Here is a 25,156-nt window from a genome sequence, read left to right on the forward strand (position 1 = left end):
GTTTGCACGTTTGAACAAAGACCTGCCTGACTGCACGTTTGAACAAAGACCTGTCTGTTTGCACGTTTGAACAAAGACCTGTCTGACTGCACTTCTGAACAAAGACCTGTCTGACTGCACGTTTGAACAGAGAAGCCCTACAGGTTGAGAGTCCTTCTCTGCCTGTGTACACAGGAGGGTTTTGCATTTTTCTCTTTTCACTACAAGACAAACACCATGAGATGTACTGATACTCAGTTACTGAAAACTGAAACCAGGTTTTGATAGCTGATAACATTTAAACCTACATGTTTGGGTTAACACAGTATGATTAGTTCCTCTAGTCCTGCCATAATCTTTACTCCTACATGCAACTCCTTGAGCCGGATGGATCATCAACCTGCTACTAGAGATCTGCAGAGCACCACCCAGTACACGAGCACAGTTCCCTCCTACCAGCAGGTGTCACTGCATGCTATCGTATACTGATTATGTGTGTTATTGAAACATGCCACAGCTCACATCTCAGCTTTCTGCAGGTAACGACAGAATGATTTTGTTTAATGTTGTCTGGGTTGTGTAAGCTCTGTCCTGCCAAACACTCTTGGTAGCTGCATCTTGCTCTGGGCATCCCAGAGGTGACAGAGACACTGCACTGGCAGACAAATCATCGCAAATTGACGCGACTAATTTGCATCTCATTTGCTGCTGGTCTGGTTAAACAGAGGAAACCACAGCATTTGTACACTCATGAATTTGTATGCAGAAGATGCCTCCTTTTTCCTTGTCTTCAATAAATGCTCTAATGTCTAATCTTAGCGCAGCTTCATTACACGGCTGTTTGAGTACAGTTCCATAATTATTACAGACACCTACAAAGCCATGAATACAACAACAACAACAACAATAATAATAGTAGTAGTAACAATGGTGAAAATAACCATGTGACTATTTTATCATCATCAGCAACAGGTTTTGTTCACTCGTACACACACACAAGCATACAAACTGGTGTGAATTATTACCAACTTTACAGGTAGGTGTGGAGTTTTTAGCTGAAGTACATACACATGTCTGTTTTGCTAGTCTAATCAAACCCAGTGCACTCTGGTAAGCCTTTACTCTGGCTGTTAATAAACCTCAGTAAAGGTCTTCGCACACACACCCTTGGGACATGCTTTTCAATGGCTTGTCACCAAGCTGCCACCCAGTAACCATGGTGACAGCAGAGCATGACTGATTTCCCTGCTATAATCGCCAAGCCCCAATGTCTGACAGCGAGAAGTGTCCATTGATTGTATGTTAATAATACAAGAGTGGGGGGTGGGCCATCTGTTCCCAGGTCAGTGCTGAAGCCTGACTCAATTGGCAACTGAACCAGAGAGAACTGGCCAAGCTGACTGCTATATTCTGTACACCACAGACAGTGGACAGACACCTTGCAGATGGAGAGTAGGGTTTTGAAAGAGGATGTGCAAAGTGCTGTTGAGGCACAAGGGAAGAGTAAGACAGTGTTAACTTCATTAATGAAAAAATCTAGGAAGACAATGAGGACTACACGAAAGAGGAAACCTCATAGGGAACTGGGATGTGTTTTTCAAGAAATGAGTGTGTGCATGTTTTCTATAGCCAAAAGGGAAACATTTAATTTTAAGGTTTATTGTGAATGACCTTATGGTGTAAACAAAACGTACACACAGGTGAACAAACACACGCGCACACACACGCACGCACACACACACACAATCCCACTTTCCAGTTTTCTGAAATTTGACTGGCTATTATTAGAGCCCTTTGTACTATGTAAAAATACATACAGAGTTCACTGTGTAGCTTGAACACATGTACGCATGTGCGCACACACTTTCACACACCCAAAGCATACCTGGACACCTGGACACCCACAACAGGCTTTGATAGCTTCTGAAAGGCCCGTCGATCAGACATTGTCCCAGTCTTTACACAGGAAGTGGTATCAGACATACTTCTATGGAGAAACTGTAAAAAAACAGCAGTGTTCAGGAAGGAACACTTGGTGTCAACAAACGTCACAGGCTCCCACAGCCTAAGAAGCCGTCTGCAGTCTAACCTTATCAGCATGTTCCGTGTGTGCACATCTCACCACATTTCACTGGCTAAGTCATAATTCCTGCCCCTGTAGGGTAATGTTGGCATGAAACCACTCCCTGGAGTTCCCCAAATGTTAAGCTTCAGACAGCTTGCCCTGAACTGGCTGAGTGAGAGTCCTGAGTCCTGAGTCCTGGGTCCTGGGTCCTGAATCCTGAATGTTATTGAGGAGGTGAATATATTATATGGTGTGATGCTGGAAGCTACATGTGTGGCATTTCTATTTACCAAAAAACTTTTCTGTTGTGGATACATTGTCTAGATGTCCTACCGAAAGTCTACATGTCCTGTCCAAAGTCTAGATGTCCTGTCCAAGCCTGGGCTGGAGTGTCAGTGCACGATCACAATGCTGGAAAAAGACCAAGCCAATGTGAGGATGCAGCACCCACAAATCCTCTGCTTTCTGAGCAAAGAAGGGGCCCTCTAGTTCCTGTGTGTGTGTGTGTGTTTGTGCGTGTGTGTATGCGTGTGTGCATGCTTGCGGGTGCATGTGTGTGTGCATGTATTGTGCAATATACTGTATATAGGCTATCAATAGCAAATATTGTAATACCAAATCAATATTTTCACTATATACAGTAATTCAGGCATATTTGTCTATATGTTAGTATCAGACGTTTACTGCTGGCCTGGACTGTCCATCCTGTCCACTGTATTTGGACACAGATTTTCATCAACATCACATATGTACGTTAACGCCACAAACCAAAGAACCCCTGGATACGTCTGTAGCTGAAATGACAGTCAGGTGTTTCAGCAGTTCATGTACTGCAGTAATACTGGAAAAATCTCTTCAGTAACAACTACATATATAATTTCACTATATAGACTCACATTTCAATGTACGTTTGACACCTTTTGTATTGATGGTAGCCTGCAAACAAAAAAGAATCTGTCTTATGTATACTTTCATATCTTTGTCAAAATGCAGCATATTTCCATCCAGAGTGATGAGAATGTTGTTTTGAGATTAAAGAATATCTGAACGTTTGTAAAATCTGTCGTAGTTGTTCAGACGTTTGTTAGGGAAGAACAGCGACTGAGGGATAAATGAGTTTTGGAAGAAGTGCTGATTGAATGTCTTTTGTATCAAAGCAATGCAAACATATAGACAGTTTACTTCACAATCTACTGGTGATCTGGTGAATGTGTTAAGTGTTTAGTGGACATGGACAAACTCTAATAGAGTTCCAAAGTGTGTGGCACAGCAAAATGCAATCGATTTTAAAGTCCAAGTTTGACTTTATATCTGTCTAGGTTTAAAAGTCTGACGTTATATCTGTACATGTACTAAGTGAGAGGAATTTTCTGCTCATCTTACTGTTTTACAATGATTTTTTAATTCAAAATGTAAAAGTTCATGTGAAAATGTGTTTTAACAAACAGGCAAAAACACCTATAAAGAAACACGTCTGTATTTAAAAAAAGAAAAAAGATGAAAAAGTGGTGGAAATAACCACAGTCCTGAGGGTTTTAGACGAAGGTTTTTGAGTCAGTCGAGTGCAAAATGAGCCCATTTTTCTGTTACGTTGTGGTGCGCCTTCTCTCGTTAGGCTAGCGGAGCTAATCTAGTCTACAGACCTGATAGTGGAAATGATGTGGTGACTCGCTCTTCTTTTCTTGTGCTCTCTCTCCCACTTTCTCCTATTTTACAGGCAGACAGGTACTGCATCACCAGAACATACCTTAACATGACACGTCACTATACCTGTCATGGCCTGTGCATGAACACCTTACCACAAATCCAAGTAACTCTAGATCCCCACTAGTGTAGTGCACATTAAAGTATCTGTTGACATGGTAATGTGGAGTTGAATGTCTTTCACAGAGGGCATTATCAGGCCACGCCCATGCAGGCAAACACACAGGTCAGACTCCACACCCAACCCCACCATGTGTGAAAGGCACAGACAGACTAGGGTTGGTCAACCACCCACACCCTTAACGACACTCATCAGAGCAGCTGAGGCCTACAGCAAGCCAGGTGCTGGCATTGATCAGTACACAAAGATCTGCGCGCGCCCACGCACGCACACACACACACACACACACACACACACACACAGTCTCTTTTCTTTATCTCACCCTCTTATGGCCGTGGGTGGCTTACAGGCTCATTATCATACACACACACAGTTTATGTTATGGGAGTTCAGAGACGAAACTTCCCTCCGACTGCCATGACGATGAGACCATGTCTGTCCCAGAAGTTTAGCCTGCAGAGACGCTGCCACTCTCGCGCGTAACTCCGCCCTCTCGCGCCCACCTTACCCGTGCTGACGCCTCCTTCACGATCGAGACGCTCGAGCCACAGCGCCTGACCACGCAGCGTCTGCATGAAATGCACGAAAACATTTTAGTATTTTAATGTAAATGTAAATGTACAACATCGCGTCGAGGTGTGGAGCACGTGGGATATTACGTACGTCTGGATATCTACAGTTTTTTTCTGGATTTGAAACTTTGGCGTTAATTTATTTTCTCGGACCTTTACTGTAGGTTTTAACGACTATATTTTAATCTCAGCAAGACGTGAGCGCTCTTTAAGCGGAAAGTCTTTCTACGACTCACGGATCCTGAGTTTCAGGTAGGTCGTTCAGTTTCAACTCCAGACGGTAACACACCTGGGGGGATTTACTCGTGTGCCTGAAGACACATACGAGTTAGTTATATATGGCAAGACACGTGAAACGTTTTCCTTGACTACTTTTAAAAACCTGACCATTATGTCACGTAAGTAGCGATGATAACTTTCTGAATGCGGAGTTACTGATATCAGTGTATGTGTTTATTTGTTTTTTTGACGTGTATGTCCTCTACAAAGCAGCATAGCGAGCGAAAAAACCACAAGTCGATATACTGTCGCTTGTCTTTGACACATAACCGCGATCAGTAAAGATCCATCAGTCCAGCTTTAATTTGTTGTGCACAGACTACGTACAAATGCGCAGCTGTAAGTATATTTAATCATATAGTACTATATGATCCTGTCTTGGTATGCGTTACCCATTCCGTGTTTATTTCACTGATGCCGGTAAGTGAATATTACGGTGAAAGTTTATTTGATGAGATTAATTGTGATGGAAACACAAATCTCTCAATGACAGTTCAGCAGAGCATAATGTGTTTCTCTTGTGAAAGACGTGAGAACTAAAAGTTTATTGTGCCTGGCAGACCAGGGGACGGTTTAGAAGGCAAACACGAGTCCCATCTCTCATTCTTAGGTGTGCCTTGCCCTTTGCTCATACGTGTTTGTGTGTGTATGTGTGTGTCCACGTCCACACATGTATTAGTCCAGCCATCCCTGTAAACCCTCGATCAATATATCTGAATAGAAAGGAGTCCTCTGCACAGCCAAACCTCTTAGAGATGTTATAATGCTTCGTGAAGTACTGAAGCGCACACACATCGCATAGGCCACACCACACACCTCCCACAGGAGCATATGTTCAGCTTTGAACTGCTGTGGTGAACTACTGAGCACATTCTGCAGTGGTGGGCTGTCTCCTGCTGCCTTTTTAGAATGTCTTTTCAGTTGCTTTGGGTTTCCTGTCTGAAGCTGTACAGTCAGTGCTGCAACACTGTTCAGCACCGCCACTCTTACCACCAGACATGTCAGTTCTGTTATACTGTGCACATTATTGGTCTTTGTCTTCTTTTGTCTGGCTGTGATCCCCAAAACAAGACAAAGCTCTGGCCCCGCTGACCTGAGTTCATAGTTCAACAGACGCATGGCTTCATCAGATAAAACAATGTTCAGCGTTGAGCTCTGCCACTTCTGAGTCAGATGCATGTCATAACGACTTCATGCTCAAGAGGCTGTGTGTTGAATCATCATGACACTGTCAGACTAAGCAGTGTGAAAATACCGAAGACTGAAAGGGTCACGGTATAAGAGATGCGCAATCCTGGAAGTCGCTAAAGTTACAAATAGGAGACCTTGGGTAGAGGTGTGAAGCCCACTGTTAACAGTATGTGTGATCTTTTTTCATTAGTGAAGTAAACCACATTACTGAATTAGAATGTGAATATTCATTACTAATTTAGAATGTAATATGAATGCTTTCATTTTTTTTATTTTTCAACTCGGTGATTTTTTATTTTATTTTATATACACAGTGAATTTTAAGTGTGAAATGAGTTGTGACAGAAACACAGTCGGACATATTCATGTACTAAATACCCAGCCTCACGCAGGCCGTCGCCATGGTAGTATGAGAAGTGAAAGGGGGCATTCTTTCTGTGGGGCTCACATGCTTTGAACAATGGATGGCAGGGAGGGAGGGTGGAGCTGTGTGCAGGAGTGGAAGCTTTACTAGGCTTCTGTTTCACAGAAATACTTGTAGATCTAACGTCCCTTATTTAAATGGAGCTGCTTTAGACAGATGGATTTTCTGTGTCTCACTGTGTTGGTCCAGAAGTAAACATCCATTATAGCAGCTTTAGCAGGTTTTCTCCATATACGTATAACTGCAGGTTTGTGCGTGTCTGTGTGCGTTAGCCACATGCATGCATGCACCCACACACACACGCGATGAGGCATGAACATCATTTTGCAGTTTCATTCACCAGAAGAGTGAAGCAGCATGGGAACTGCATACCTTAACGCCTGGGCAGCTACATGTACACCCACTGGATTTTTCCAGTAGGTGCATGCTGAAGGACTGGGAGTAGGAAATGCTAGCGGCCTACTGCCAAAAACCTTCCTGTAGAAAAAGGAAATATGAGTGTTTTCTGTGCTATTTTTAGTGTAATACATATGTCTATGTCTAAGATTTAAGGTAGATCCTGGCCAAGTGGTGAGACACCTTTTAAAGGTTTTGTATTTTGGCCATTCAGCTTCATTCATTTTGAACAGTTTTGAACTCTCTTGCTGGTGTCCAGAAGACCTTGCACATTCTCTCTATAATTTCACTTCTGAACGTGGTTTGTGATTCTATTGTGGTGGCTTACATCTGGCTATTTATGTGGGTGGGTGAAGATGATCTGATTACCAAGAGCAGTTTAGAGGGGTAAACAGACTTGACTCTAAGTCCTGTAAGACCTGAATGTTGAGAGCAGTTTGGTCATGTATATGTGAAGGCCATCTCTGCAACAACGTTAGCTGGCAGCAGCATTTCTTCTAAAATAAATAATGAAAATTTGTACTCCAAACATGTATTGCCTGATCTGGTGCAAGTGGAAAACCAGGCACATTTGATTTGTCACTGAAGTTCTTCTTTAGCTAAATGCCCAAGCTGCCCACCTCATGTGCTCTGAAACGGGCGCTCGAGGCGTTATTGCGTGTAACGTAACTGCTAGTTAACGTACTTCCCCTGATGGCAGCAGGCGTCCAAAAGCCCAGAGCTAAAGTGTGCTCATATTTCACCAAAAAGGATCCCAACACCTGGACGTGCGCCAAATGTTTAAAGGCAAAATAGCAGGAGCAAAAGTGAAGCTCATATGAGATGAAGAATCAAATTGCTTTGCTCTCCTCAAATGATCACGGTTATGTTCCATAGATCTCCTCCCCCATGTGTAGGTTGTCTTCACTGCTCAGTGATCCAGGCTTTGCGCTCTTGCCCACCGGGGTCCTGACTTTCTGCTTCCTTAGACAGCATTGGCCCTCAGGCAGCTCTGCTGTTATAACTCACCCTGCGCTTTCGGACACGTTAGCTGGAGTACGAGCACTGTATTCAGATCTGATTTTCTTGACTCTGTGCCACCTGTTCATCAGGACAATTCTAGACATTGTCCTCTGACCTTTTTTGTCGATTCTTTCTCAGGATCCCCTTTTGCTGGTTGTTTTTGCCCCATCACACCACTGTCACTATACTCTCAACATCGTTGCACAAGAGAACCCCACAAGGTTTTTTTTTTGAAATTCTGGCCCCAGCTAGTCCAGCACCAGTAGACATTCCTCGTGAAAGTCAGTCAGATGATTCGATTTCCCCAGTCCACTGTGAATTCACACCGAAACTGATCCAATGATAACTTGCTCACCTGTTTATATGCTGCACTCCTGGGTCACGAGTGTAATTTCTCTATAGAAAAACTCCAGTCGTGAAAGAACAGGTGTCTCTAAAAAGGTCGTCATTCAGAGTCAATAAGGACACATTTACAAAACATTTGCTTCCTGTCAGTTACCCAGGACACTTTTATTAATTGGGGCTGTGTTAAATAATTGGATAAAAGAGGATAAAATAAATATATACGGAGCTTGCATCAAAAACTTAACTGCCCCAAAATGGCTGAATGAACACTTGTATGGGATGTTTTCCAGGTTTTCAGAATGTGCTTAGGACACGTTTTTCAGCAGTGCTACAAAGTCAAAGAGTGACCAGAGGAGTGACAAAAAGTGATCAAAGGAGTGCATAATTATGAAAACAAGCAAGTGAATGATTGATTGGACCACCACATTTCATTAACCCTTTAACCTCCTGTGCAATGTTTTGAAATTAATCAATAACTGGGAAAGATATTTACAGTATTTTAAGAGATTACTAAAACGGCCTCAAACTTCAAAATATGTTTTCTAGAAACTAACAACATTTTCTTACAAGAAAGGTATTTATGTTCTTTATATTATTACACATTAAATTAATGTAATCACAGGTACCTTCGACTGAACCATTATTGAGTTATTGTCATATTTCTTTATAGCACCTACAACTGCAATTTAAATAAATGACATTACCAGTAGCACTAATTATGCCTCCTTTTCTTGTCTTGCTCAGCATAAATAGTATTTTAGCATTAAGTGTATCAACAGAACAGTGTACACTGCAAACACGAGTGGCATGTTATGCTGGTGTTGCTCTGGTGGAAAATCAAGGGAAAAAAGTCAAGGAAAATCTGACATTTCAAGCCCTGCAGACTGTTCGGAGTGAGACTGAGTATCAGGACTGACTTTTAAAGCACATAATCTTACTAAAACTGCATTCATTCATTTGAGGAGTAGCATGAGCTGTCCCCGTCTGTTTTCGTCTTTTTATGCTGACTGCTGTAACGCATAACTTGCGCAACCACAACAAACCAACCTCAACTTGTACAATGTATATACAGTATGGTTCCAGTTTTCCTCATCCCGTAATCATGCAGTATTTCTTCACAACTATAAACATATTCATACTGATTCAATACAGTTCTGCTGCTCTCATTGTGCAAAACTCTGCACACACTTCTGAGCACACCCGTCTCAGTTACCTAAACACTGGCAGCACCAATCAAAACTCATTATGCTAATGAACTAAACTATCATTCCACATGTGAAAACACATAATTATATCATAATTATTTTTCACTTTTTCTAATTACATATAAACTCAAACTTATTTAAGAAATGTAGCAAATACAAAACAAAAATGGAGTAAGACGGACCACAGAGAGGAAGAGACAGATGATGGTGCAGTCAGTGTGTTTTTGTGGTTTCTTTAAAGGGTGGCAGAGGTGCTGTGATGGATCCTGCTATGGGGAGAGTCCTCTCATTGGTTCTTCTTGCCACGTTTTGGGGGCCTGGTGAGTAACAGCAATCCAGAGACTCCAAATGAAACACACTAGAAATTAGTCCATTACTCCTGTAGCTACAATAACACCATATCATTTTCTAATTTATTACATGTATATTCTTTTATCACAGTGAAAATTCTTGGGTTAGGATTGGGGAAAACCAAAGTTTAGGACATGCAGGCCAAATGTATGTAGCTTGTGCGTGAACAGAAACTGCATGTGAGATGCACATATGTCAGGGCGTGCAGAGTGAGAGGTGACATGAAGCGAGTTGGGTAGGCTTTCTGTAAAATGGAAGATGCCACCAAATGTTTTAACCACATTCTCTAGTGCTCTTCAGAGAGTGCCTGGAACTTTAAAGTGTTCTGTTCTGATGTTTTGTTTTTTTGTTTGTACAAAGTCAACATATTAAAAACTGGCTGAAAATATTCAGTGACCAAAAATGTTAAAACAACGTGAGCACATGGTTTTCTTCTTTTTTTTTCTTTCTTTCTTTCTGTTAAATTTTGGTTTATAAAGTGACAATGGAGAATGACAGAAACTTCAAGATGTGCGGAATATGGACTCTCAATAGCCTGCCGCCAGTGCTGGCTTCCAAGGTATCACCTGGCTGTGAGGGCATCATCATTTCAGCCAACAGTAGCACTCTTTCAGTGGAGGGCAAGATCTCGGCTCAGTGTTTGACTAACAGGAGATGGATCCTGAGCACGTCCCAGGACCCCATGAACTTCTGCGTCTTCTGGGATCCCCTGCTGGACATGCTGACCGTGCAGGTGGACAGAGAGGAGATCCATGTCTGCCCATCTCTGGGTCTTCAGGGATCCTGCTGCACCGACCTGTCCGCTGCAGGCCAGAAGATGTCCTCCGTCTACGGCATCAAGGACGGCTCCGTACATGGAGACCTTCTAAATAGCCGAGTCATGGCAGAGTACAAGTTTAAAGGCGACACAATTAACTGTGGTAATTGCACCTGAGCAAGACCCTTAACCCTCAATTACTCATGTTGTGTTCAGTCAGAATTCTAATTTGCTTTGGATAAAAGTGTCAGTTAAATGCCGTAAATGCGACTTTCTTCATGTATTTACAGCCGAGCAGTTCTGTAGTAAAGCGGTACAGGAGTCCTGGGGCGCGAACATGTAAGATGGTGTCTTAAACCTAACCTTCCTAATCCAGCCACATGGAAGCTGAAACTCTGCGGTTGGATGTTGGTTATACATGCCCTCCGTGTGGCATGATTGCACCTGCATTCATGTATCTGTGTAATTTTGCAACAAACAATTGTTTGTGTGTTTGCGCACACACGGAGCCCCCCGAGTAGCTGAGCATGTGTGTGCCTTTCTCATCGCGTGTCTCCATAGGATAGAAGAAGCAGTGATTCAGTCTGGGGTGGTAGGCAGGGTGGAGCTGCCGTGTGCTCAGGGCACCGTGATCGAGATGAAGGAGGACTTTACAGGATACAATGTCACCCTGCCTGTAGGACTGCACACACACACACGCACACTTACTTTTGCTTTTTGGAAGGCATCGTCACTGGCTTTAGTCTTTTGAATCTATGCGCTTTCAATAGAGAACAACATATGATAACAATAATACGTGAAATGTCTGCAGGATTTTTGAAGAACCCATAGACCCTGCAGTAGTACCAGAACACTGAACCCCTGAAAACAAACAGACCAGAGAAGCAGTGTTCTAGTGAGAGGGAGAGAGATTAGTTTAGGGGTCAGTTACATGCTTAGAGAGAAGGGTTGTGAGACTTAAACATGGAGAGTATTAGACTGACAGACAAGTGGAAGAAGACAAGGAGCTAAACTGAAAGTTAGATAAAGGAACATTGGGCAGAGTGGGTTAGAAGGACAGACAGGTAGCACAGTCAGAGAGGAAGGACAGACAGACATAGGAAGGACAGACAGGTAGGACAGTCAGACAGACAGGAAGGACAGAAATGTATACAGGTAGTTGTAAATATGACTATAATATTGATATGATCTTCCAGACTCCAGGAAGTGTGCCTCCACACGTCTTTCCTTCAGTGCACCTACCTGCAAGTCTGAAACCAGCACAAAAAAAGAACGCCAAAGTCGTCTGTACCTACTACAAGAACAGCTCACTGTTCCAGGTGCAGTGGCGTCTTCTAACAGACACAAACACTCTTATACGCTGGCCTCTACAGCACTGGGTCACCTGTAACGTTACCATGTGGCTGTTTGCAGGTGAGCTCTCAAAAGATTTTGGAAGATGTTGTCGGGATCACTGTGGAAAATGAGATTATCAGAAATCTCCCAGAGCCTGTCAGAATCATGTTCCGTCACGCCGACATTCTGGTAAGTGTGCATATGTGCAGCTCCATTGACACCGCTGGTGCAGCAAACACAGCACCTTCCTGTTTGCAGTGAGGTAGGCGTCAGATGTGATGAGCATGTACCGCACAACTGACAGCCTTCTCAAGGAGAAACATTTGTATTGTCTTAGTTACATCTTCAAAATAAAAACCACTTCAGAGGTGTCTGAAGGATAATAAAGACTTAGAAATGTTAGAAATGTGACAGAGGGAGAGCCGTAAACCTGCCTGCGGTTAGTCTTCTTTGGAAACCTCAGTTCTCCACTCAGTAAAAAGCACAGGTTTGACCTTTACAATATGACTGTTTGTTTCTGGCCAGTGTGCAGACACGTCTCAAACTTGGTTTGTGTTGTTCCAGCAACACTTGCCGTGTGTCCAAGCTGACCAGGCTGTCTTTTTTTTCTGCAGGAAACTCAGACCACGAAGTGTGTCTCATGGGACGTGAGAAAGGGTATGCACAAATAAATGGATAAACAAACTAACCCCTAAGTGAAGCCCAGTGTCTTAAGATGAGCAGCGAAACATGTGAAAACTGTACGTGTGTGTGTGGTTTCTCTCTCCACTGCAGACCATGAGCTCAAGTGGCGTGAAGAAGGGTGTGTCACAGTTCATCGTGGTGCACAGGAGACAGAGTGCCACTGTAACCACCTCACTTACTTTGCTATTCTTGTGGTGAGTCCCAAGTTCTTTTAAAAAATTTCAATTAAGGAATTGATTCCATGTGCGTCTTTGTTAAGTACTTATAATGTTCATTCTGATGATCTTGCGACATTTTGCTTTGTCTTCTTTCTGTCTTCTTACACAGCAAGTGAATCCTAGAAGATTGCGCCATCTAGAGGCACTGACGTTCATTACAGCAGTGGGGTGTGCACTGTCTGCTGTCAGCTGCGTGCTTGTCTTTGTGGCTCTCTGCAGGCAGAGGAGGTGTTTCACTCTCCACAACCTCCACGTTGTTCTGAGGGGACGTCTAGTGTTGGTTAATACTCATGTGTGGTTTTTTCCCCCCTCGTTCTTTCGGGACTCTAGGAGAGGGAAAGACCAGTCCAGCCTTGTGCACCGTGGCTTGGTCGTGTCCCTCTTTTTTCTCTGCCTCCTCTTCATGCTGACTGGCACCGTGGCCAATGTCAGCCATGAGCGGGTGTGTCAGTTCATGGGTGCGCTGTTGCACTACGCGCTGCTCTGCTCCCTCTGCTGGATGGCTGTGGAAGTGCTGCACACATTCAGGATGGTTTACATGATATTCAGTGTGCCCCCGAAGCCGTGGATCTGGTACCTGATGGGATTTGGCAAGTTAACCGTGTTTGTAATGTCCCTCGTAACATGGTCGTCACTGTGAGTTACTGTCTGGAATATTAATGACAACTCCCTTTTGTCATTTTTTTCCAGGTTTCCCAGTTCTGCCTGTTGTTATTTTAGTGTCTATGGGCAACATTTATGGACCAAGGACGATATCGCAGAGTGAAGATGTGGCAAACCCCTACCACATGTGAGACGCCGCGTGCACTGACCGTGTTTGGTGGGAAGTGTCCCCCATCCCGCTGACGCTGTGATGCTCTGCTGTCTCCCAGGTGCTGGATGCGGGATACCCACGCAGCCCTGCTGGCTCACTGCATCACTAATGTGGGCCTTCTGGCTGCCGTGGTTACATCGGGGTTCATCATGCTCTTTCTGGTTGTAAGAGAGATCCACAACCGGACCGAGTGGAGGAAGAGGCGCGTGGCGTTCCTCAGTATCTGGGGCCTTAGCTGTCTGTTCGGCACCACATGGGGTCTGACCTTCTTCGATTTTGGGCCTCTCTCAGAAATCATCCTCTTCCTTTTCTGCATCATCAACTCTCTTCAAGGTTTGTTCCCACGCTGCACTGCTCTCAGGCTTTCTAGGCTGCCATGAAGAATAAGACAGATTACCCGAAGGCCAATCTATTGTCTAAATGGGAAAGAATGTACCAGGAATATTACAATGTTCCCATAGCTGTGGTATCAGCAGAAAAGTTACTCACAACACAACCCCCTGGCAGTCTGTGCCAGAGCTGGACGTTTAAGGCTTTGTGGTACAGTTTGACCTGAGTGTTGCTAAAAAGAGAATAGAATTGCCAAGTACTCGAGTTCACAAGTGAATAGAGGCTGTGTTGTCCCCACAGGATTTTTCCTCATGCTGCGGTTCTATGTCTTGGCGCGGATGCAGAGCCAGTCCGAGTACGCCACAGACGGCAGCAGCACGGGATCCACCCGGCAGCACATGCTGCAAACCCAGGAGAGGAACTAGAAACAGAGGAAGATGAGCGATTCCCTCACACTTTCACGCATGTTTTAGCGTAATCAACACATATAAAGTGCTTCACAAGGGTATTAATGAAGGGTGTTTCAGCTTATTTCATCATGTCCTGCAGGTCAGGATCTTATAGCAATGCACTGAAAAACACTGGAAAAGAGAGAATTATTTCACTGAAATATTTCATTGAAAACTGCTCCTCCTGCTAAAAGGTTAATTTTACAGTGTGTAAGATTATTTCTACAGCATGTAAATTGGTTTATTTCTATTAAGATCACAGCACTTTAGCATTATTGCTGACTACTCTGCAAAACTACTGTGTTCCTTCTTAGTAACATGAGCGGGTCTTCATCAGAAAACATCCATAACTTTGAAAAGTCTTCCCTTATGTTATAGATTGTGTATTTGATGGATACACATGAACTAGATTTATTTATCTAAATAAATTGGTTTTGGCTGGTATGTCATGCACTGTTGAACTTAAGACTTTTCTGAAAAGAATTTTGAGTAGAAAATGACTGTTGCGACTAATCTGTAATGGTGGAAACATGTGGTTTGTTATTGCAGTGAGAAACTGGTTATTGTGTAAACAGTATAAATATGTAAACAGTTGTATATATGTTCACACTTCTGTGTTTTCTGTGGTGTAGGTTCAGGTCTTCCATTATGATATATGTATCTTAAACCGTTTCACCAGGGGTCTGAAAGCCGCAGTGTTTTGCTCACTTCAGTGACGTGAGAGCGGTGTGGAAACGGAGCCACACACCTTGAACCTCACAGCACTTGAGATGCTCTGCAGCTGAGCTCTGTGCTGGCGGACTTGGCGCACCTTTTCTATTTGAGTATTTTGTAGTTATTTCAGAAAATGTCATCAGACAAAAGTGGTTGAAATAATATTTGATGACATTTTGAGCATTTGTGATGACATTTGGGGATCCTGAGGTATTGGGTATTCTTACTGAGTTAGATTTGTTTTCATATAAAAATGTAAAAACTAGAAATAAATCATTGTTTCATTGTTTCTCCAGACAGGCACATTAAGAATAAATGTATGGTTTATTTTTTTGCAACAATAAACAATGAAATTTACATCAGTTTTACATCTACCAACCTTTTCCTTTACATGCTCACTCAATGTGTGTACCTCCTTACACTCCTGACAGTCAGAAGGCATAGCAGGACGTTGTTCTGAAAGGGGCACTGCCTGTCTGACGGGGGGGTAGCAAACACGCAGAACTCAGGCTGTGTAGAGTACACACACAACAGCCAGAAGGTGTTTAAACGGTGTTGCTCTCGCACTGACTAGAACTTTTGTCTTGTGTCCTGAACACTGAGTGTTGTGGAGCCGGGCGCTCCTCACTTGGAAGAGGCAGAGGACGGGGCAGTCGGAGTCGCCAAGTTCTCAGGCGCGATCCGGGTCTCAGAGCCAGGAAGTGATGGATGCTAGTGCTGAAAGTCAGCCTTCTGGACAGCAGACTGGCAGTTCCAGAGCCCTCCTGACACCTGGGTCTCTGATGGTGCTGAACGTTGAGTAAACGAGGTTGCCGAGATTGCGACGTCTATGGTGATGGTGTCTGTGGGTTATGTGAGACACATTGGATGCCCGGTTTCTGGATGTATGAGATGAAAGTTGGAGATGGTGAGACAAAAAGATACTTAGTTGAATTTGTTAGGTCCAGTAGATGAGATGTAGATGAACTGAAAAGCACAACAAAACCTTTTGCAGGTGTTGATCACCGCTATGGATGTATACATCTGTAGCGGAGTCGTACTAATTTAACTGTTCAATAGCTACTAAGTCCCCTTATTTCACACCTAAGGCTAAGATGAAACTCCACCTGCAATGAGTAATTACAGCTAACAAGCAACTTGGTTCAGATAAGATGCCTTGAATTGAACAGAATCTAAGGCAAAAATAAGCAAACTCAGAGCCTCCCTTAACCAACCAGAGGACGATCCCAGAAAAACTAATACACACAACGATCTTCATGTTCATGTGTGTTACGGCACTGTCATAGAACCCAGTTCAGGTCCTGGATACTGTTCTTGTTCAGTGGCCACTGTAGGAAGCTTTTGATCTAGATGTTGACTCTAACATAACATTTTGGACACAAATCTGTACAAATGCCTTCGTGAGGAGCAAAAATAAGAATTCATTCAATACAAGGTTATACACAGCACACACCTTAAACACAAAAGGTTAAAAATGAGATTTCCCGATTCAAACATGCACACAGCGCACAAGGAACACTACAGATAAGTATTTACGTGCAAACCAGTCTATCAGTCCCACACTTGCTGTGCTGATTTATGTAGTTATATAGAGGTATGGGTAGAAATCTGGGATGAATTTTGGATGAACAGATTGACAAATGTTGTTTATGTTCACACACATTAAAAATATCAAATAAGAAGTTAAACCCCAATTTTGGGTGGAAATGCTCAGAAGGCATTTATTTGTGTATATATGTGTGTGTGTGTGTGTGTGTGTGTGTGTGTGTGAGTGACACAGTAACATGAACACCATAAATGTAACTACATGAGATGAGATTATAGTTTGAATATGTTTAAGAGATCTGTGAAAAATTGAGCTAGGAACACATTCATTTTCCATAAACTCCCAAAAATACCCAAACAGAAAATACTGCACAACACTGCAGCCTGCCGCACATCGAAACGTGCAGGAGTGTTTAGACCCGTGCAGTGTCCCTGCCTGCCAGTATCATTCCAGTAAGTGTAAGAATGCCACTTGCTCTAGAATAATCAGCAGTATTATCCTATTTTAGGATCATTTTACTTCTGGAGATTTAGTTTATTAAAATGGTTAATTTATCTGACTTTTGACTACACTATAGTTGACACCTTGGTACTTTGCGTGAAGTAACACAAAAATGATCAGCTATTAATTTGTACTTTTGCTCCTGATTTTTTAAACATTTGTTTATGTATTTATTTATTACCTTTTTTTCTGCGTGGGGCAGGTGGTGTTATGTGTTATTAATGAACACACTGACACGGAGAATGTCACGAACGTTTCAATGTGAAAAGACGCATTCACTTATTCGGGAACGCGCTTTTGGATGTGAAGCTTCACACGTCACCCGCTCCAACGATATACGGCCCGAGGGAGACGCTCTACTTCGTTTGCTTTCTCCCGTCCACTCGTCTCGTTAGCAGCAGAAAGCTTCTCCGCCCCCTGCTGGAGATAGCTTGTAGAGGTTTATAACTGCACTTAACAGCTAGCGATGTTTGGTGAATGGAAAAATACCCACACCTAAACAGTGTAAAAATAGAGCGATTGCAAAACAATTGTATAATATTGTGTAATAGTATGACAGTTTAAAACATTACAACATTACAAACATTGTGAGCTAATGCAAAACATTTAACACTTATGGAAAGAAATTCAATCATTGGTACGAAATGGAAAGTTACAATGTATGCGAAACATTGCACAACAGGATTTTTACATCGAAATCTGAGTAACGTGTGACAGGGAGATCACAAAATTACCACAGGAGGCATCACACACACACACACACACACACACACACACACACACACAAACAATATCCAGTGTAGTGCTCATAATTATGTTAGCTTTTCTGTCTGGAAAAAGCTCTTTGCAAAACATTTTAGAATTATGTTGTAAAGTCATAATTTTGACTACACTATTAAAGATCTGAGATACCGACAAAAAAAAGCAGTAGTAATATATAAGTAGTATTAACACACAGCCACTCTATTCACACACACTCACTCCAATAATACATAGTATCCTAACCCCAAAGGTGTATGTGCACCATATTCACATACAAAAAAAAGAAAGATTTGTATAGATTTACATAATACTAACTGGATCTGAAATTAGACCTGAGTCACTCACCAGAAGCCACTTTCTGTTTTGGACATCCCCTTCTCTATAAAATGGAATAATCACTTCCTTCTCTCTGGCGATGAAGGCCGTGGTCACAGGCCACCACGCACACTCAGCTACAAGGTTGATTCCACTTTTTGTAATCTTGGTGGAAAGCAGAGGAAGCTGACTGTGCTCGAGAAAGAGGAAGTCCCTTCTCCTCACTGTCATTCAGCTCCCCATGTGAAAGTGAGCACTAACATAGCATGACCACAGCCACTGAGAGTTGACTGTGACAACAGCATTGTGGCTTTAAAAGATAAGAGATTTTTGTTGATAACACTCGCAGAATAATCTTTTATTTCCTTACCTTTTATTTCCTGTGCTGTTACTACAGTGACTTATTACTCTGCAAATTAATTCCCATATTCAGTGATAATCTTCTGGAACTACAGAGTACTGTTTCAAAATGGGCTCTTTAAGTTGTTGTTGCAGTGACGCAATGTAGCGTTTAGAATGGATGGGCCTGTGAGCGCATGCCCCAGTAGGGAAAGCCTGATGGCTGGATCTTAGCTAGGCTTTGTCTGAGAGGGAAGTTCCCTTCACTTACATTGTTCAAAATAGACAGCAGCTGCGCGTGGAAAACACCCGCCGTGCTGTACGGACAAAATCTGAAACATATTCAGTGAAGATAAAACCACAAAGAGGCGGTTAAAGGACAAATCCTTACTTTTCAAATCCGCCCGAGATAGAAAGCTTTTAGATGGGCCAAATATTTTGGCGCACTCCGTTTTAATGAATCTATTTTTTTATAATGTTAAATGATGTCCATAATTATATTTGAAAACGCTTGTTGGGTCTTTTTTTCTGCCGAGTGCAGGCACTGTTGTATGAAGAAGGGGATTTTTGCAGCAGCGGGTCGAACCAGACGTAAACACATTACGTCACGTAGCACGAGGTGCAGGCTTGGCGTTCAGCCCGATTACGGTGTCACGCCACAACGTTTTTATGGTCTGTGTGTAGCAACAACGAGGGTTTATTTGAATCACGGTGAAGGAGCTAAATCAATGGCCCAGGCCTCCGTTTTAAACGAGTTTCACGAGGAAGATCTTGGAGACGTAGTTGTGATCGGAACGAGCGTGGACGCGTTTCCGCGTGGATGGCTGCGTGGACGCCTCCGAAGGACCGGGCAGCAAGTAGCCGTGAAACTGCTCGACTGCACCCCTACAGAGCGGTGAGCGTGGGAAAGAGTCCCTGCAAAAATCTACAGCAACTTAATATTTTGTCATACATGTACTTATTTGAGTACATCATAATGTTCAACATTAGGGTTATTTGAAAAATGCAGATTGAATATGATGCGTGTTGCTCTTGGCGGCAGAGAGCGGCTTCGTCGGCTCGGGAGTGCGGTGGTCTCGAGCCGGCTGTGTTCCGAGCGGGTTCTGCTTCCGCTGGGGGTCTACACGGCCCGATCTCTCATCGGTTTGGTCTGGGCCTGGATGGCTGAAGGATCTTTGCATTCGGTTCTCTATGAGGTGAGCTGACATCCCAGATGTTCAGAACGTCACACTTATCATCTCGCTTATTTTCTTGTCATGTTTTACTTATTAGTGTTGTATGGTTTTTTTTTTTTTTATACAGTGGCAGTAAACTAATGCAGTTAGCGTCAGGAAACGACGTAGCTGTTTAAAGTCTGAGAAACTGCTACAACTAGAGAAACGTTTTTGAATTTGCAGCAACAGCGCAGGTTTCCAGCGCGCGCTCCGTGATCTAGTAGACGTGTTCGGATAGCGCGCGCTCCGTAAGTAAACGGTAGTGTTCCATTAGCGAGCTCTCCGTGGGAACACACAACTAGAAATGTGTATTTTAAGTTGCTCACTTCTTTTTCATTTAGGTTTTATTTAATGATGTGTCATTGTAAGATCTTAAGTTCGTTGTAAGATCTTTGTAAATCATTTGCAAACATTAAATGTTAAACACATAGCAAGTAAAACATGCGTTATATAAAATATGTCAATAAATATGATAAATGTAACCAGTTCATTTTTTACGTACAAAATTGTAATGGCCACCAACCAGTGGTGAAGCATTATTTTTCTGTTCTGTTCAGTGGAACCAGAAGACTCATGGCATGGTTTATGATAGTACATTGCCAGTCTGCTCCACCACAGCAGTAATAAATCACTGAGACTTACACCACTCTTTACTGCAGCCTTGACAACTCAACCTGAAAGTGACTGTACAAAAAGCACATCTGAAATTCACATCCTGCGTGGGTGAGATCACATAGCTGTACAGGTGCCATGCCTGTACTGTTCAGTTTCTCTCTTTTATGTTGTAATATAGTTTTATAGCATGTTTTGCTCATGCCTATCTTGACTACACAGCTGCCGCCCTCTGACCTGCTGCTGTCTGTGCTTGCACGTTCACACACTCTCCTCACATACCTGCGATGTTGTCAGGGGAACCAGAGACATGAGGAATGTCTGGCATATGGATTAAGGGCAGTGTGTTTGTATCATCAGATCCATCTCTACCCGGATCTACCGGTGCAGCTGCGTCTGCGTCTGCTGCTGGACGTGGCGGAGGGTTTAAGCCATCTGCACGCTGTCCCTCTGCCTCACGGGGCCTTGAAGGCCACCAGCGTTCTCCTGGATCCGGAGTACAGGGCCAAGGTAGTGGTGGCGTGGAGCTAGTGCACAACAGCGATCCAGTGCTCACCAATATGGTGCCATGTTATCTTTGTTTTGCGTAATAAACCTGTACTCATGTGTGTGCTGTTTACAGCTGTGTGACTGGGGCCAGCAGACAGATTTGGGTGTAAGGGCACCTGTCTGTAATGGTGGTGTTCCCTGTTTTAGAGACCTGGCCTACCTGTCGCCTGAGGTTATACAAGGAGGCATGTCCTCTGTGAAGGCTGATATGTACAGGTGAGTTTAGAACACTCTGGAACACACTTTTACTGGATACAGTTCCCAGTGTGTGTAAATGCTTTGTGGTTTTTGATCTTGTAATTTATGTTGTTCTTTTAGCTTTGGCATTCTGATCTGGGAGGTTCTCAACAGGCGGCGTCCGTGTGAAGGTGGGTGCTGTCCTCCTCTCTGTCACTCTCACATGTCTGCGAGTAAGTCATTGGTTTTGGTTGGCTGACTGAGCTGTCCGCATGGAATGTAAAAACACACTGACTTACAGGAAACAAAGTCTAATTCTGGATTCTTTAGTTAATTTATTTGGGTTTGAATGTGCTGTTATTCATTCATATCTGTCATGTCTTATGGTTAATGTCCTTATATAACATATGTGAACATACATTTACATTTATAGCATTTATCTGACACCTTTATTCAAAGGGACTTACAATTCTGACTGAACACAAATTGAGTAATTGAGGGTTAAGGGTCTTGCTCAGGGACCCAACTATGGCAATTTGGCAGTGGTGGGGCTTGAACCACTGAGACACCACTGCCCTTACACATCACATCTGACAAATCAGTTTTTTATCTGAAAAAGAACATGGTGTTTCCCTTTACACTGTACAACTCAAATTCCCCTTTAACTGTTTCAGGTCTTGAGCAGCTGCAGACTCTCCTGCTGTCGGCTCAGGGGGGTCCGGAGACACAGGTGCAGGTTCAGCTGTTGCCGCTGGAAACTCCCCAAAGCCACGTTCTTACCCAGCTGATGATCAGTTGCTGGTCCAGTGAACCAGAACAACGGCCACAGGCAGAAGGTTAGTTCTGGAATTTTTCCCTGACAAACCTGCCTTAGGGGGAGAAGGTTACGTTTTGCTGCGTACTACCGTGTCTGTCCAATCACAACACAGAGTGTGCGGCTGTGCTGAGGAAGGTTATGGCGGCATTTGAGGTGGACGCTTTTACAACGGCTGTCCAGCAGCTAAACGCAAGCAAGGTACTTAAAGACCACGGCGGCCCTCGGCTGAGACAAACGTCCTGTTCACATATAAGACATTTAGGACACAACATACAACCTAAAGACACGGTACAGTGATATCTGAATTAGCCTGAATGTGAATGTGCTTTTGTACCACCAGGAGAGGGTGCTGCTTGCCTGTAAACACTCTCCAACGTTTGTGCCTATTGAGCTGAACAACTTGGAGGTAAAAGGCCTGTCTTGCCTTGTTAGGCACTGCGTGTTCACTTGTGAAGTGTTGGCACACTTGCAATGCTGGGCTGAATGGTTTTATCCATCTGTTCTACAATCCGCAGCATTTGTAATTTTATTATATAAAGATTTCTTTTTTTTTAACCATCTGGATTTGTATCACTTTGTCTAGTGCTCCGGTGGTTGCGCCGGATCCAAAATCCTCGCCTCTAAGGTGATTCCCATGAACGTGCCGTGCCCACATGTTCCCAAGGCTGAGAGGGTTCTGAGAAGAAGCCCTCCTCTCCCTGCACAGACCCCACCTCCTGATGCCTGCTGCAGAGGTGAGGGTCCAGCCTGAAGCCTGAGGGCTCTGTTCTTTAGCTGTGTTTTACTGCTGGCTGATTGTTTTGTTGTACTGTGTCGCTTGTCCTTAGATGCTGTGGATCAAACAGTTGCATCCCAGGGGAACAGACCTGCTGGTTCCATGCAGTGTGGGGGAGTTTGGGGTGTGACTCAATCCTGGACCCAGAACCCTCCAAACACACAGTGTGTGTGTCCCACGATGCTGATCCAGACACCTGTCCAGCAGGGTAAGAGTGAAGCCACTCTTTCAGACAGACACTGAAATCAGGCCCCTGCCCTGCACTTATCAGACACGAGTCTGATCTCTTGCTGGGTGCTAGATGCATGCAGTCAACTTTTGTACTTGTTGGGGAAAGATGTGGCATGCAAGCAAAAATAACACATAATGTACTTAACAAAAACTGAAGCCTGAAATTTCCTACATGTTTTAGGGTGAACCCACTTGTTTACATGACTGCTGCGGAAAGGTAACGCCAGTTTGCCCTTAACAAACATGGCGGCCCAGTTCCCAGGCATGCGGTGCTCTGGCATGTACCCAGTAAGCAGTTTTGTATGACTGGGTTTTTTGCTTCCTGAACAGCAGTCCCCGGTGCCTTATCTGGGTCCAGTGTGTTTCCTCTCACAAGGGTTAGTGTTGTTCTCAGGATTAGCCATTCAGAAGCAGTGTGGAGTATTGGGTATTTGTTTTGTTGCCCAGCTTTGGTAATGTGATATATGCAACAATGGTTGCAGAAGTGGTGGAGTTTTCTAAAAGGTTGTCACGGACACATGCCAATACTACTGCTGTAAAATAATCATTACATGTTCTCTGCAGAGTGTAATGCATTTAGCTCAAACGCAGCGTAGCATTATTATTTCCTAAGATATTATCTGCCAACACCAGTGTAGTGCATCTCTGTAGGCCTGTATCCTGTCATAGTAAATTACTCAAAGTCACTGAAGCCAGGGCCTTAGTGCATGTATGTAAATGACCATTTCACTGGTGGGTTTCTCTTTGGTGATCTGAGTAAACATCACGCCCCCCCCTCACCCCCACCAGCACAAGGGTTTGCATGTGGTTTTCATTCATTTCGTTTAGCAGCACAGTGCTGACTGACTAAACATTCAGTTTGCATGGTGTTTTTCAGAACTGCAAAGTGTCTGCATAGTGTGGTTAAAATACATCACATTTGCGTTTAGCTTCCTGAGAGCTGGGTGCATAATGGTGGCATCTCTCCCTTCCAGCCGTGTGCCCTGTGTCAGGCTGGAGCTGCTGTCGTCTCCTGATGATGCACCGCGAGTCGATTGTGCACTGCATGACGGAGGGGCGTCTCAACAAGCTGCTGGACGTCCTCCGGGCCCGGCGGGCCGTCACGCGTGAGGACTACGAGGTGATCACCGCAGCCCTGACCCTGACCGCACGCACCCGGTGCTTGCTCGACACCTGCGCCTGCCTGGGCGAGAACGTTGCCTCCCTCGTGGCCACCACCCTGGGGCTGGTCTCCACAGAAACTGCCCGTGCTCACAGAGGTGCTGGGATGGCTCTCAAATGGCAGGTTGGCTAGGTGATGTCTGGCCAGAGAGGCTTCAGAGCTTCAGAGCAACATTCCCCTTTACTGATCGTGACCAGTATCTGGAAAAGAGGCCAATCAGGAAGAGTGTTTTGTAGGAGAAATGGATGTAACTAGATGCTTAGAGATGGAAGTCTGACAAGTGGAATCAGGGTTGATCAAACATGAGTTGATCTGATCACATTATATCATGAATGGGGTGCTTAATCAAAGGTGTCCTATGAAACAGAGGTGTTGGGGGAAGAATAGCTCTCAACTTCAGGTGGCCCCACCCGCAGATTGAAGAAGAGCCCTAATAAGAGGTCAGGTGATGGTTGGTGATGGAACCTTTAAAGGGATTGGGCAGCATTATATGAGGAAAACAGCATGCATCAAGTTGCTCTTTAATATGTTAGAGATTTATTTTGTTATGCTTTCCTATTTCTGCATTTAAATTGTACTCTATAGTGTTAAATTTCAGGTTTTTTCACGTTTTTTTCATACAGAAACATTTTTGGGGGGCGTTATTAGATTCCTAGTTGCGATCAAGTTTTTAAGCATGTTTGAAATGTAGGAACATGTGGGAAACGCAAGCACATGTGCATGTTGTACATCAAAATACTGCCTACATTGGTAGTGGATTGTATCCTGTTCAAAATGAGAGTATCTTGTAACAAGAATATTAGTATTTTATGTTTTAATATTTTCTCATACTGATGTATTATATGTGGCTGGGGTGGTATTAATCAGGATTATGTTTATGCTTGATTAACTACTACGAAATATTTTGATTAATCATATGTTAATCACAAAAGGCTATAACTTTATACCATTAAACAATATTGAACTGTCTAAAAGTGGACTGAGCATTTAATATAATATCCTCATTCTTGTGTGTGTGGGGGGGGGGCACTCTCTTCCTTGCATACTCTATCTAATCACACACTGCTCTTCACACTAGCACTTCACAGAGTGGTTCAGAAGCTCTCTCTCTCTTTCTCTCTTTCTCTCTCTCTCTCTCTCTCTCTCTCTCTCTCTCTCTCTCTCTCTCTCTCTCTCTCTCTATATATATATATATATATATATATATATATATATATATAT

General features: G+C 43.5%; 2 protein-coding genes and 1 long non-coding RNA gene across 5 annotated transcripts; 2 read left to right on the forward strand and 1 right to left on the reverse strand.

Moving 5' to 3' along the window:
- The first annotated feature begins 4,413 nt into the window (after nt 1–4,413).
- On the forward strand, nt 4,414–15,297 carry LOC113586928 (adhesion G-protein coupled receptor G5-like). 2 transcript variants are annotated; one of them, XM_027025353.2, is made up of 15 exons: nt 4,414–4,528; nt 4,606–4,693; nt 9,525–9,603; nt 10,114–10,554; nt 10,682–10,730; nt 10,953–11,067; nt 11,588–11,710; nt 11,805–11,915; nt 12,341–12,383; nt 12,501–12,604; nt 12,738–12,856; nt 12,959–13,218; nt 13,319–13,418; nt 13,501–13,775; nt 14,073–15,297. In XM_027025353.2, the coding sequence occupies exons 3-15, from the start codon at nt 9,543–9,545 to the stop codon at nt 14,195–14,197; spliced, it is 1,926 nt and encodes a 641-aa protein (XP_026881154.2). In that variant the 5' UTR covers nt 4,414–4,528; nt 4,606–4,693; nt 9,525–9,542; the 3' UTR covers nt 14,198–15,297. The 2 variants fall into 2 exon arrangements, with proteins under 2 accessions (XP_026881154.2, XP_026881155.2); XM_027025354.2 differs by having other exon boundaries at nt 4,633–4,693.
- LOC113586920 lies at nt 15,241–18,557 on the reverse strand. The gene is made up of 3 exons (XR_003411674.2): nt 18,090–18,557; nt 17,164–17,477; nt 15,241–15,813 (listed from the first exon to the last, which is right to left on the reverse strand). It is a non-coding gene; the product is annotated as an uncharacterized LOC113586920 (long non-coding RNA).
- Nucleotides 18,558–18,780: 223 nt separating this feature from the next.
- si:dkey-181f22.4 (receptor-interacting serine/threonine-protein kinase 2) lies at nt 18,781–24,904 on the forward strand. Of its 2 annotated transcripts, none has more exons than XM_027025336.2 (11): nt 18,781–19,293; nt 19,441–19,594; nt 20,585–20,734; nt 20,847–20,989; nt 21,092–21,141; nt 21,625–21,786; nt 21,880–21,965; nt 22,108–22,173; nt 22,351–22,501; nt 22,595–22,750; nt 23,748–24,904. In XM_027025336.2, the coding sequence occupies exons 1-11, from the start codon at nt 18,881–18,883 to the stop codon at nt 24,065–24,067; spliced, it is 1,851 nt and encodes a 616-aa protein (XP_026881137.2). In that variant the 5' UTR covers nt 18,781–18,880; the 3' UTR covers nt 24,068–24,904. The 2 variants fall into 2 exon arrangements, with proteins under 2 accessions (XP_026881137.2, XP_026881138.2); XM_027025337.2 differs by having other exon boundaries at nt 22,955–23,841.
- Nucleotides 24,905–25,156: the final 252 nt, after the last annotated feature.

Source organism: Electrophorus electricus, chromosome 1 (genome assembly GCF_013358815.1).
Source record: "Electrophorus electricus isolate fEleEle1 chromosome 1, fEleEle1.pri, whole genome shotgun sequence".
NCBI lineage: Eukaryota > Metazoa > Chordata > Actinopteri > Gymnotiformes > Gymnotidae > Electrophorus > Electrophorus electricus.

What these genes read in the sequence shown, in the direction of transcription:
- si:dkey-181f22.4 (XM_027025336.2), top strand. Translation starts at nt 18,881, where the DNA reads ATGATGTCCATAATTATATTTGAAAACGCTTGTTGGGTCTTTTTTTCT. An exon ending in GACTGCACCCCTACAGAGCG is followed by an intron (nt 19,294 to 19,440) that starts GTGAGCGTGGGA and finishes TCTTGGCGGCAG; the next exon opens with AGAGCGGCTTCGTCGGCTCG. An exon ending in TCCTGATGCCTGCTGCAGAG is followed by an intron (nt 22,502 to 22,594) that starts GTGAGGGTCCAG and finishes GCTTGTCCTTAG; the next exon opens with ATGCTGTGGATCAAACAGTT.
- LOC113586928 (XM_027025353.2), top strand. Translation starts at nt 9,543, where the DNA reads ATGGATCCTGCTATGGGGAGAGTCCTCTCATTGGTTCTTCTTGCCACG. An exon ending in AGGCGACACAATTAACTGTG is followed by an intron (nt 10,555 to 10,681) that starts GTAATTGCACCT and finishes ATGTATTTACAG; the next exon opens with CCGAGCAGTTCTGTAGTAAA. An exon ending in GTGGCAAACCCCTACCACAT is followed by an intron (nt 13,419 to 13,500) that starts GTGAGACGCCGC and finishes GCTGTCTCCCAG; the next exon opens with GTGCTGGATGCGGGATACCC.